Source organism: Ceratotherium simum, chromosome 12 (genome assembly GCF_057802395.1).
Source record: "Ceratotherium simum simum isolate JZ-2026a chromosome 12, ASM5780239v1, whole genome shotgun sequence".
In the NCBI taxonomy this organism is placed as follows: domain Eukaryota; kingdom Metazoa; phylum Chordata; class Mammalia; order Perissodactyla; family Rhinocerotidae; genus Ceratotherium; species Ceratotherium simum.
In genome coordinates, this window is record NC_141911.1 from 29316638 (window position 1) to 29330811 (window position 14174).

At 34.1% G+C, this 14174-nt stretch overlaps 1 protein-coding gene across 1 annotated transcript in view; it reads right to left on the reverse strand.

Moving 5' to 3' along the window:
• The window catches only part of GLRB (glycine receptor beta), an 86145-nt gene that overhangs the window by 34607 nt on the left and 37364 nt on the right, over nt 1-14174 (reverse strand). The window contains exons 3-4 of the mRNA XM_004420953.3: nt 12757-12863; nt 11170-11237 (exon numbers count right to left, since the gene is read on the reverse strand). Of these exons, the coding sequence (XP_004421010.1) occupies nt 11170-11237; nt 12757-12863 (175 nt within the window). The remainder of the gene's footprint in view (nt 1-11169; nt 11238-12756; nt 12864-14174) is intronic.

Below are 14174 nucleotides of genomic sequence, written 5' to 3' on the forward strand. Positions count from 1 at the left end.
CCCAGCTAAAAAACGGGCCAAAGATCTTAACAGACCCCTCACCAAAGAAGATCTACGGATGGCAAATAAGCATATAAAAGCATGCTCCACCTCATATGTCATCAGAGAATGGCAAATTACAACAATGAGATACCACTACACACCTATTAGAATGGTCACAATCCAGAACACTGAGAACACCAAATGCAAACGAAGATGTGGAGCAACAGGGATTCATCTATTGCTGGTGGGAATGCAAAATGGTACAGCCACTTTGGAAGACAGTTTGACAGTTTCTTATAAAACTAAACAGGACCAGCCCCGTGGCTTAGCGGTTAAGTGAGAGCGCTCCGCTACTGGCGGCCCGGGTTCAGATTCCGGGCGCGCACCGACGCACCACTTCTCCAGCCATGCTGAGGCAGCGTCCCACATAACAGCAACTAGCAGGATGTGCAACTATGACATACAACTATCTACTGGGGCTTTGGGGGAAAAAAAGGAGGAGGATTGGCAGTAGATGTTAGCTCAGAGCTGGTCTTACTCAGCAAAAAGAGGAGGATTAGCATGGATGTTAGCTCAGGGCTGATCTTCCTCACAAAATAAGTAAATAAATAAATAAATAAATAAATAAATAAATAAATAAATAAAAATAAAAATAAACACACTCTTACCATACTGCACTCCTTGGTATTTACCCAAAGGAGCTGAAAACTTATGTCCACACAAAAACCTGCACACAGATTTTTATAGCAGCTTTATTCATAATTGCCAAAATTTAGAAGTAATCAAGATGTCCTTCAGTAGGTGATTGGATAAACTGTGGTACATCCAGACCATGGAATATTATTCAGCACTAGAAAGAAATGAGCTGTCGAGCCATGAAAAGACATGGAAGAACCTTAAACTCATATTAATAAGTGAAAGAAGCCAATCTGAAAAGGCTACATAGTGCATAATTCCAACAACATGACATTCTGGAAAAGGTAAAACTATAGAGAAAGTAAAAAGATCAGTAGTTGCCAGGGGTTAGGAGGCAGGGAGGAATGAATAGGCAGAACACAGAGGATTTTTACGGCAGTGACATTCTTCTGTATGAAACTATAATGGTAGATACATGTCATCACACATTTGTCAAAATCCATAAAACATACAACACCAAGAGCAAACCCTAATGTAAACTATGGACTTTAGATGCTGATGCATCAATGTAGGTTCAGGGATTGTAAAAAATGTACCACTTTGGTGTAGATGTTGACAGTGGGGGAGACTGGAGAGTGGGGAGGAGGTATATGAGAACTCTGTACTTTCTGCTCAGTTTTGCTGTGAATCTAAAACTGCTCTAAAAAATAAAGTCTACTTTAAAAAAGTAATTGCAAAACATAACATAAACAAAATGAAAGTGAATAAATACAAAGTTAAGAAAAATCTTCCTAAAATTTGGACAAAAGACAAAAAGATTATTGCTTGCCCTTTCAATATCATAATAAAACACTGTCTAACAAGCCTACCTAAGGGCTGTGTGATTCTCTAGGAAAATGTAACTTTGTTCGACTTGTTATTTTCTATTGATTAGGGCCCAGACTCTATAAAATTACATAACTTATAGAAGACTGATAAGTTACAAATGATTTTTGTCTGGTAGAGATGCAAATGATTTCTGTCAGGTAGAAAAAACATCCCCAAAGATTATGCTTTTATTGCCCTGTGGAACATTAACAAGCCTGTATGTAATTTAGCAATCTAATTTCAGCATTCTTTCTTTCACTTGAGTCTCCTAAATTCTCCATTGAATCAGCTTTATTATCCTCCTGGATCCTTACTAATGAGTTAAATAAATCACTGACATAGCCTCACTATATGTGTCTTTTTAACTTGTTAAACATTATATTTTGTCCTGAAAAAAAGTTAAACATAGAAATACCATACGATCCAGCAATTCCACTCCCAGGTATATACCCAAAAGAATTGAAAGCAGAGACTCCAACAGGTACTTGTACACCCATATTCATTGCAGAATTATTCACAATAGCCAAAAGGTAGAAACAACCCAAGTGTCCATCAACAGACAAATGGATAACCAAAATGTGATATATACATATGCACACCATGGAATACTATTCAGTCATAAAAGGGAATGAAATCCTGGTACATGTTAAGACATGAATGAACCTTGAAAACATAACCAAAAGAAAGTCAAGACTAATGAAGAGTTTGTCCAAAAGTACTAACTAGAGTAGGAATTCAGGGTAAAAAGCAAGCATTTAAAGGGCAGGCTAGAAGACTGAAAAAAAGAAATGAGATTTCACCAAACCAAACGGACAAAAGCTTTGAGATGGTCAACAGCAGCAAGTGCCATAGAGGGTCAAGTAAAATCAAACTGAATACTTTCAGCAAATGAGGAAGCCATTGAAGACTTTAGCAAAAACATTTTTGGTAGAGTGGCACATCAAGAGCAAGATTACAGAGGACCAAGAATTGAACAGAGGACAAAGGTTCCTACCTATAAGATGGAGATGATAATAATACGCCCAACAACATAGGGTTTTTATAAGGATTGAATGAGATACTATATATAAAGTCCATGAACTGCACCTGGCCGTATTAAGCACTAAACAAGTATTTTGTCTTATTAGGATATATCCTTTATGCTGTTGTTATTCTTTTATATTGTTGGTAATAGTGATTAACATGTTTTGCTTCAGGTGTAACTCATTCATTTCACTCTGTACTGTGCTGATTGACCAATAATGATTCTCAACAGTAATCCCCTTCTAGGTCACAGATTTTGAAACAGTGCTAAATTATGTTTTTTGAGCATCTCCTGAGCTCTTCTTGCTTTCAGCTGCACTAGTATAAGCTCAATACACCCTACAAGCTTCAAGTCCCCACTGGAATCCTTGTTTAAATTTTATTTTTAGAACTCCAGAGTTATATTACAATGAGCATCACCAAAACACTGGAAATTGCTTATTCTGTTGTATCATTCTTGGTCACTATGTCTTACTATTTCATTACGGAAGTGCTTCAAAGATGCTCGTCTATTACTTCTGTAGTTACATACTATTATAGTTCAATTCAAGTTGCAGCAAGCTTATATATCTTCTAAGAATGTTTTAAGATTTTACAATTTAAATTAATAGTTTGAGTTCAACATTCATTACAAGATAAAAGCTCATTAGTTAGTATGCTTTGGCTAATGTTTTATGAGCATTTCTAAATAATTGCTAGTTATTGGCATTTCAAATGTTCTATATTAAGATAACGATCTTTGAAACGTATTTATTTCCATTTTCAATTACTCAATCACCATAATTATAGCTCTACCATTTATTTTGCAATGAACAAATTCCCATCAGACACAGACTTCATCAGTGGGAATTAATTGTTTTTAAAGAATTTGGTGACAAATACTACTCATTGTTCATTTCAAATGGCACACTATTAGTCATTCTCTAGAAAATGGATGTTCTCCAAAATTTTCAGTACCAATTAACACCCAAATTAAACTACTTCTTCAATGCAATAAAATATTTCACAACAAGACATTAAAACTGGTTAGGCTTCATTAATGATATTTTAATATTAAGAACTGTTTATCTATGTTTTGTATTGTTAGGTTAGCTCTTCTGGTTACTTGTAATTTTTACCTAACTCTCACATATGCAATCTTTAAATCATTTGTTTTCTTGACATTATGATAAAAAAATTAGCATTCAAGGAAATAAAGAAAATCAGCTCTCATAGCACCTGGCAGCATTATAATTAAAGTTTTGTCAACAGAGCTGTTATAAGCCCGGTTTGAAAAGGATTTCAATTTAGTCATTAGTGAGGTTAGAAGTTTCATGCAAGAATTGCAAGTTAACAAAATGCCAGTAAAAATTCTTAGGTTATATTTTAGCTATCTTTCTCAATATGTTTTTTTTTTAAGTTTTTAGTTAAATATCGCTTAATAACACCTTATGAATATTTACATCTTTCTAGACCTATGCCAATACTCCATTTTTATTAGGAGTGCCTGCTAGGTGGTGCAGTGGTGCCACACTAAACTATAAACCCTATAAGAGTAGCAGTAGCTGACTGGATATATAGAAAGTGCCCAACATACTTCTGTTAAATGCAGCAGTGAAGAAATAATTTCTATAACATTTTGACAGGTTAGGATATTTGAGTAGCATTATTCACATCAATAATTTAACTTTCCTATACCAATTGGTAACAACAACAAATTACTGGAAGAAGAAAATAAAACTTGGACATTTCTCATCCTTCCTTATTGCCTAATACAATACTCTTACTTATGATGTTTAATTGCCAATGCTTCTGAATAATTAGCTAGGAGAAAAAAGATAAAGAGGAAAGTATACATGATAAATCATATTATTCTTCATTTTAAAGTAGACACACTAAAAAAGTACCTTTGATAGAGAAAACAGACAGAAATACTAAACTAAACTACTAAAACCATAGCTTCTCTTTCAAATAATGCCCTTATTATGATTAACTTTAATGAGTGAGAATTTTTGGTAATCACTGAATGAAAACCCACTGGTTATTTTGGCATTTCCATATATAGAAAAAGTTATATATATATATAATCAGATAGCCCTCCAGCAGCATTTGGGAGAGAGTTATATGTAATCAGATAATCCTCCAATAGAATTTGGGAGGAAAAGACAATTATTAACAAGTGTTTATCACCATGTGTATTAGTTTTCTACTGCTGCTGTAACAAAATTATCAAAAATTGAGTGGTTTAAAACACCACAAACTGTCATCTTACAGTTCTGGAGTTCAGAATATCAAAATCAGTTTCAATGGGCTGAAGTCAAGGTGTCCCCAGGGCTGGTTCCTTCTGGAGGCTCTGACGAGAGAATCCTGTTTCCTTGTTTGTTTCAGTTTCTAGAGGCCACCTGCTTTCCTGGACTCGTGGCCTCTTCCTCCCATCACTCCCAGTTCATACTGCTTTCGTTGCATCTACTACTGCTGACTCTGTCTTCTTGTGTCCCTCTTATAAGGATCCTTGTAATTACACTGGGCTCACCTGGACAACCAGGATACTCTCCTGCATCTCAAGATCCTTAATTTAATCACACATCCAAGGTCTTACTGTGTAAAATAACATAATCACAGGCCCCGAAGATTAGGACATAGACATCTTTGGGGGACCATTATTTAGCCTACAATAGGTACAAACCCAAAAGATGGATAATATGAGAAAAAATAAATATAAAACCATTTTAAGGTTTGTGTATCTAAGATGTAAAACAGAAAAAAAAATTGGGACAAATATGTCTAATATTAATCTATAATAAATGAAATAATGTTGGAAAGTTAACAAAAGCAACAAAATATAAAGAATAGTGAACTAAGACAAGTGTTAAGGAAAGAAATTTAAATCTCTCTATAAAAGGAAATATACAAAATAAAATTGTTTTTAAAATAACAAAGATGAGTAATTATCAAGAACTAGAATTAAGCTCTTTTAGCTGATCCCAAATATGGCTTTTTTTCCCTTGACAGGCACAACTGTGTTGCTCAAAAAAGATTTGAAGTCTATTATTAAAACAAACAAAAAGTCATGCAGCAGAAAGGCATAAAAAGTCTGACAGGATCATGAATTGTAGTTCAATAATAATTCAATATAATTACAAAGCATGCCTTAACCAAAGAAAGAAAATGGATTGTATAAACAGGCTTTTATTTCCATGAAAGAGCTCTTATGTATTTCTGATGAGGTAAAGTGCTTATGTATAGATTATTACAATAAACCATAATACTCAATTTTTCCCCCACAAGTGCAATAGTTCACATTTTCAATTATGAAAATCCCTCTGATTTAAGCCAAAGGTAAGAACTGAATGGAAAAATCAACAAATATTATAAGCATGCCCATAGAGCAGATGCCACCTAGCCTCTAACAAACCATTCTTCTCACTGTTTTGAATGTTCTTGTTTCAGTTGTTATAAGCAGGAGCATATAAACTGATAAAATTAGAAGTGACTGTTTCAGCAACTTCAAATTAGGGTGATGACATTTATTTGACAATTTTGGTGATCCTAATATTAATGTCAGTAAATACCACTTACAGTATTAGTAATGATATCTTAGAAAAATGTAAGGTCATGGAATGCAAATGAACATACAGATATGAGAAATAGGAACTAGAGAGCTATAAAATGAGATCATAAAACAAGCTGAAGGAGCATATAACCATGGAGGTGTGGAAGAGCTTAAGGAATATTAATATGGCTGTAATTTTTCCTCCACTACACAATTATGGTTTGTGAATAAATATGAGATTACTTTTAGTTTAGCTAGCAATAGTTAGCATCTGAATTAAAACACAAATAAGCAGGAAGGAATGTTTTCCACATTGAATTGGTTAAAATTTCCTGACAACAATATTAACGCCTATAACCTTGATTGCTTCTTTGCTTGGTAATCAACTTTATGCGCCGGAGGAATGGGCTGCCCTCTCCCTTCAGAAGTTGCCCTACATCTGTCTGCCACCTGACTTGCAGCTATTCATGTTACATCCACACCCAAGTTCTGCATTCTACATTATGATTTCTGGAACAAGCAACTGCCAGTTGAGGTAGAAAGGCTTGAACTGGAGAGGAAAGTGTTGGGCAATATTGAAACTTCCCAAATGTTAGGACTTCCTTTATTTCAGCAGATCTTTGTAGGAGACATTTCTAGGGATTAATAAACAAAACCACAACTGCACAACTGGGCTACTAATAAACTTATAAGTGGTTTGTTTTCTTTAGTATTTTCTTTAGAAATGAGATTCTATTGTGAAATACTACATTAATTCGCAATTGCATGACAAGCAGTCACCATCACAGAGAGTTACTACGCCAGACAAAATACTGCTACTGTATTTTTGAATTTTTTTCACTCTTCTTAGGGTATAACACACGAAGTACACAAGAGATTCAAGCACAAGCCTGTCTGATACCACAACTCACACACCGTCTGCCATATTGTTTCCATGAACACATATCTGCTATTTAGACAAACCTAATCCTTTCTGCTTTCTGAATGTCTTGTTTTGGAGGGCTCTTTTATTTGTTTCTAAGAAATATGCTCTCTGCTTATTATCAAAAAGTCAAGAGATAACAAATGCTGGCGAGGATATAGAGAAAAGGGAACCATCGTACACCACTGGTGGGAATGCAAAGTGGTAGAGCCACTATGGAAAACAGTATGGAGGTTCCTCAAGGAATTAAAAATAGAACTACCATAGGATCCAGCAATCCCACTTCCGGGTATATATCCGAAGGGAACAAAATCATTACCTGGAAGAGGTATCTGTATTCCCATGTTCATTACAGCATTATTCACAATGGCCAAAGTATGGAAACAACCTAAGGATCCATCAACAAATGAATGGATCAAGAAATTGTGGTATATATAATGAAGTATTATTCAGCCCTAAAAAAGAAAGAAATTCTATTTGCAACAACATGGATGAACCTGGAGGGCATTATGCTAAGTAAAATAAGCCAAGTAAAATAAGCCAAACAGAGAAAGACAAATACCTCACAGTATCACTTAAATGTGGAATCTAAAAAAAAAAAAGTTCAAATTCACAGAAACAGAGAGTAGGAAAGTGATTGTCAAGGACTTGAGGGTGTGGGAAATAGGGAGAGCTTGGTAAAAGGTACAAACTTTCAGTTTTAAGATGAATAAAGTCTGGGCCGGCCCTGTGGCTTAGCGGTTAAGTGTGCGCGCTCCGCTACTGGCGGCCCCCATTCGGATCCTGGGCGCGCACCAACGCACCGCTTCTCCGGCCATGCTGAGGCCGCGTCCCACATACAGCAACTAGAAGGATGTGCAGCTATGACACACAACTATCTACTGGGGCATTGGGGAAAAAAAAAAAGGAGGAGGAGTGGCAATAGATGTTAGCTCAGAGCTGGTCTTCCTCAGCAAAGAGAGGAGGATTAGCATGGATGTAGCTCAGGGCTGATCTTCCTCATAAATAAACAAATAAATAAATAAAATAAAAAAGCAAACCCAATTGTGTCACATACATGCTTAAAATCCTTGGGTAACTTCCTATTAAAAAAAAAAAAGATGAATAAAGTCTGAGGATCTAATGTATAACATGGTGACTTCCGTGTGGTATAATTGAAATTTGCTAAGAGAGTACAATTTAAATGTTCTCACCAAAGAAAAAAAGCTAAACATGTGAGGTAATGGATATGTTAATTAACTTGATGGAGAAAATCCTTTCACAATGTAGATATATACCAAATCATCACGCATACTTTAAATATCTTACAATTTCACTTGTCAATTATTCCGAAATAGCTGAAAAAAAATAATAAAGCCCACCCCAAATGATTGGAAGAAAAGAATAAAAGAAATATCCTCTCATAATATAGCTCCTATCCATACACGTATACTCCTTTAGTTACTCCCCTGAGTCATCACTATTATTTCTGACCTGTTTGTAACAGGTAATGAAAAACAAGTTTTGTCTTAGATCCCTTTTTTTCCTTAGAAGACATCTTAATGTTATCTATATATCTATAGTAGCTTGTGCCTTTCCTAACTATTAAGCAATAAGGTATTAGGGAATTTGTTTTGGAAAAGCCTGAGCAAATCTATAAAATATGACAGCCTTAAAAGACATGTCTATAAAACTCTGTTTTATAGGGATGCAGGAAATAAACATTGCTAAAAGCAAAAAACAATAATTATGATAAAATAGCATATTTAAGTCTATTTGATGAGTATAGTTCTGATAATGAACCTTGGGGCTATGTCTGCACAACACAAAGTGGAAGGCAGATTGGGCTTCCATGCATGTTATTTCAGCAAAAGAAACAGAAAATATAAATAATGTGGCTCCTCTGGATAAAGGTCTCCAAAATTTCCCAAGTTAACACTCTACAATAATAAAATTATTCAGTGTGTTATTTAACCAAATAAATGTTCAACACATGGATCTATTGTTTAGATTTGTTCTTCCAATTGTTTTAGGCTACTCTGACTCACTTCTTGCTAGGTAAATAACAGAATTTATTTGTTCATTTATTCAATCTATATTAGCTAATATAAGAAATTATTTACTTATGTATCCACTATTTATTGAGTGTCTTTTGTCTTCCGTATTTTATGGAAAATGAAGAAGTAGAATACATTATTCCTGACTTTGAGGTTTATAGTCCATTAGAGAATAAAAGGAATACACACAAAAATTGTTTAATTACAGTAAAGAAGCTACCAGATTTAAATAACAAACAAATCACAGCGATGAGAGACCTGGATTGGAAAGAGTGTACCAAGTGAGTCAGACTAGCCATAAAATGTTCTGATTAGAAGGTAAGAGATCAAGATCAGGAATAAATAGTAGAGGCAAAGACTCCGTGATGAGAATTGGTTGCATAAGGTCCTAGCAATAAGTACTTTGGGCTAACTACTGCAAGGAGTCTGTGCAGGAGAACAATAGGAGATTATGTTCAAATTTATGAAATATTTTATGACAATCCTCAAATAATCTGTAAGAAAGTTTTCCCTTTTCTAACATCCTTTCCCTCAGGTGTTTTCAACTTGATACAATCATGTAACTACTGATGGGCCTGAGAGAAATTTAGGTGTCTGATGTTTGGAAGGCATTCAATATTTATTAAAGAATAGACACATTAAGGATACTTACTGAGCTATGACACATGTGTAGCCTTTATGCAAATGAGAAAATAATATCCTTGCATTAATTGTCCTAAAATGCAAGATAGAGTTGGAAATATTTCCAACAGGCTGTAACATCTTGATAGTGGTGTTTTAGGATTAGTGTAGTGGTGCCATGAAAGATAAAACAGGATACAGAGAAGACTGTAGAGACCAAATAGATTCCCTTAAAGTTTCACCTTGAGAAAATGACATCTCTTACTCCTGCAAAGCAAAGTGCTTAGACAGACTAATCATATTTTTAAAGATTTTATTTATTTTTTGCCCCCAAAGCCCCAGTAGATAGTTGTATGTCACAGCTGCACACCCTTCTAGTTGCTGTATGTGGGACTCGGCCTCAGGCTGGACAGAGAAGTGGTGCCTCGCGCACCCGGGATCCGAACCCGGGCCGCCAGCATCGCAGCGCGCGCACTTAACCACCAAGCCACAGGGCCAGCCCCATATTTTTAATTAATGAGTGCTACACTTGTCTCGTGAGTGATAAATGATAGTCTATATTTTATTTCTGAGCTGTCTTCTAGTGATCTATCCTATATGTGTATGTTACTAAGGTGAACTAAAAGTCACTGGAAGTGAATTTTGGACTTTATTCCAAAATCTTCTTGTAAATAATTCTCTAAAAGTATCCACACATTGTCTAGGAAAATCAATTAATCAGGGGCTAAATACACACTTCTATAAAAAATAAATAACATTCTCATCACAATTAGATATAAAAATAGGTGTCATATTTCAGCCTGTGGTTTTTCAAAAAGGGCACAAATCTAATATTGTAAAACATCAAAAAGCAAGTAGACTTTATCGAATGTCTTTTGAGAAGCTGAAGGGTAATTATATCACACATCGCTCAGGAAACCTACAATCATGCTTTACAGATATCTTAGACTCCAGTTCATCATGGATACCAGCCACTCCTCAAATCTCTCTTTTCTGCTCCTTTCAAAACAGGAGCCTGCCTGTCACACCTTCCCACTCTTCCTTTGCCTTTCCCCTTGTTATGCATCTTTTCAGGGAGCTCTGCTGCCCTATTTTATGAAAATCAACTTTGCTCTTTAAAATTCTCTGCTTCACACATCACAAAATTAGCACAACCGAGAAAACAAAAATTCTCCTCAGGAAACTGGAAGAAAAATATTTCTGTGAACACAAATATTTTTGAATGCTTATACACATACGCATATTAGGAAAAAAATGTTGCTCTAGAGTAGTCATTGCATAAATCCTTTTTCCAGGTGGTATCCAAGAAATATTAATTCTTCCAAGTCTGTAGGTATTAATGCAGTATTAAAGCTAAATTTGAATTGCAAAACTACATAGGCACTGAAATCACTGATTTAACAAAATCTTGGAATTTGGATATTTTATACTAGGAGAGAGCACATATTTTTCCTCAGAGTTACTCCTTATTTTTCAGTTTTAATATTACTTTCACTATCCTCCAGTTAAAATTTTGATAATTAAAAATATTAAATTAATTGTAATCTTACCATCGTTGTCTCTTGAATGGATCCAAAACTGTTGATAAAAATGTTGACTACTACATCAACAGGAATGCCTATGAATAAAAATTAAAGATATATTTAGTAGCTGTAAAACACTTGGTCAGAATTTTCATATTTTTATGGTTTATGCATTTGATTTTTATATTATTTTCCAGTCCACACGGGACATAAAGTTATAAATCCATGGTCTCAGCATACCACATTCATTGTTGCTATTAACTTCTTTTCTAAATAGGAATCATAACACAAATCAAAAATGAGTTGTATTTTATGTTATTTATTCAGAAATATTTCTCTCTTAAATTGTAAAGATTCTGGGAAAATACATTCACCCTTTAAAAAATTTTAAATTGGGCTGATGCATTTACTTTAAGAAAATGTAAATTATTCCTTAAAAAACATCATTTAAAAAATATGGTCTAATTTTTTCCATTTTTATAATCATTTCAAATTCTTACTTTAATTGGTAAAGCAGCACTCAATAAATTTTACTTACAATTACTTTATTTTTATTTTTAATTCATGAAAATGCAAAGTTAATCAGACATATAACAGAGTCATTATAAAGATTTTTGCCTGACCTGTTGGAAAATAATTTGAAAGTTCATGGAGTGAGAACTAAGGTATAATGTTGCAAACTTCTTTCTTTCTTTCTTTCTTTTTTTTTTTTACTCATTGTGGGCTGCTGGTTGGGCTAACAAAGGAAAAATGTGAATTTAGCCTTTTAGCCACATAACCATTGACTGATGAAAAACAGGTGGTGAATCAATATATGGTAGACATGTGACAACTCAGACCAGGGCTGTTGTTGAAAGTAACTGAATAGGTTCTGGTAATGAACAAAACCCCTGTTTTTACAACATGGTTGTATAACTTCAGTTGACTAGAAGCAGCTGCAGAATTTTTTTCTTCTGTAAAGGGGAAAAAAAAAAAAATCGAGCCTTACAATGTTAATCTGATCTACATTAATACTTGCCCTTAACCAGCAACAAGGATTAGGGTTTTCAAGAGAAGATTTTTTTCATAAAGCTTTTCCTAACTCACCAAGAGGACAAAAAAAAGAGAGAGAGAAAGAAAAAGAAACAAAAAGAAAGTTTGCACAACTATATAATCCTCTTATAACTTTTATTGCAAGTACGGTTTTGGTTCTTAAAAGGTGTGATAAACGGTACCTATCCTTAAACGCGTATATGGACATTCTCCTACAAATTATGACTGTGGTGTCTGGAATGAAAGCCAGATCTATATCCAGAGCCTAAATTTGAAATTAGTAGGATTAAAAATACTAAGTACTGAGAACACTCATTACAGAGTTTAGGCTATTAATTAACAATATAACTTAAAAAAAAAAACAAAACCTGGGAACCATATAAAACTATTAGAACTAATATTTTGCTTATATTTGAATGTTTTTTGGCATTAAATTGCTCTGACCTAAGCACATTACAAGACAGTTACATGTCAATTTGAAACATTACTGTTTTAAATATCACAAATAAGTAATTGTATACAGACAAAATTAACTTTTAAATTGCAAAGAATGAAGGTATTTTGGGGGGAAAAAAAACAAACCTTTAAAATTTGGTCTTATCCTGGGATCATAACTGACCAATAGCCTATTCAAGATATTGCTAGTGGAGTTGGCAGGTACTCGGGCAAGGTCCTCTGCTGACTGCTGGCTATAAGAGAAAAAACAAAACAAAACCCTGATAAGTATTTAAAAATAGCAAGCAACAGGAATGGGTGGTTTTCATTGGAGAAAAGACTTTGTTTTTGAGACAAATCCACAAGTATGGCATGGCTTTTCCAAACAGACGTAAATGAAAAGTAGTAGACATTGTCAGAAGCCAAAAGATATTTGTCATAAAATATAAAAACAAACAAAAAAAGTATTTTAGCACTTAATTTTACCAAATGCATGAACACTGTCCTAAATACCCCATGTTACTTTCTTCTAAATAAAATTAAGCAGACATCTTACTTGTCCTGAAGCAACCTGAAACCAAAATCTAGACAAGCACAAAAGGAGTGGAGACAATGAGACAACAGCAAAAATAAAAGCAGCAAAAAACAAGTTTTGAATAATCTATAATATTAACTTTCTGCCTAAGCAAAGGAGTATGTGAATACTATAAGAAGAATACGCCAGAGAGATAGTCTAAGAATTCATGAAACAATCACACCAACATTTATAAAATATTGCCCAAGAAATATACAATAAATGTTCTCCTCATTGAGTTAAATGTTAGCCCAGGAGGGGAATTGGTGAAACAAGTTTCTCTATTATCAGGTCAATTAAACAAGGAAAATACTCTCTAGAGCTATGAGATCAACTACCTCTTGCTTCTATAGCATATATATATAGACAAATATACATATTTGCTGTCAACCATCAAAAAAGAGGAAAAACTGCTGTAATTTTCTATTTTAATTAACTTTGAACAATGAATCGTGACTAAATTGGTAGTTGCCTGAAAGCACTTAAAAAAAAAACCCACTTCCTTGGAAGCCAATGGAAAGTGTTTTGTTGTTTGCTGTTTGTTTGGGTTTGTTTTACCACCCACAAAGTCTTATCATATAATCATTTTCCTATACAAAAAAAAATCCATGACAATCACAAGGAAGATTAAAACTATACTTGGAGCATCTACCACTATTCTGTATTGGTATGGTAAAAGTATTGATTTCATAAATGATATGAATTTATATGAAGCAAGCTTAGATGTAATGGGCATGGCTCTGTTTTGAAATCCCAGCTTTTACGTATCAGGCAATTCTATTCTGAGTTAATTATCATACAATCTGCTGATAAGATATAACCACTAGGGCGAAATATGACAGATATTAAGAAATTTATGAAAAATCTAAAACTACTATCAATTGATAGACAACGTTTTCAAGTAGATATCATACAGAGTCCAAAACATTAAAGGAAAAAATGAAAATCAATTAGTAAAACCTCCCAAAGGTACAGGAGATTATATAGATTT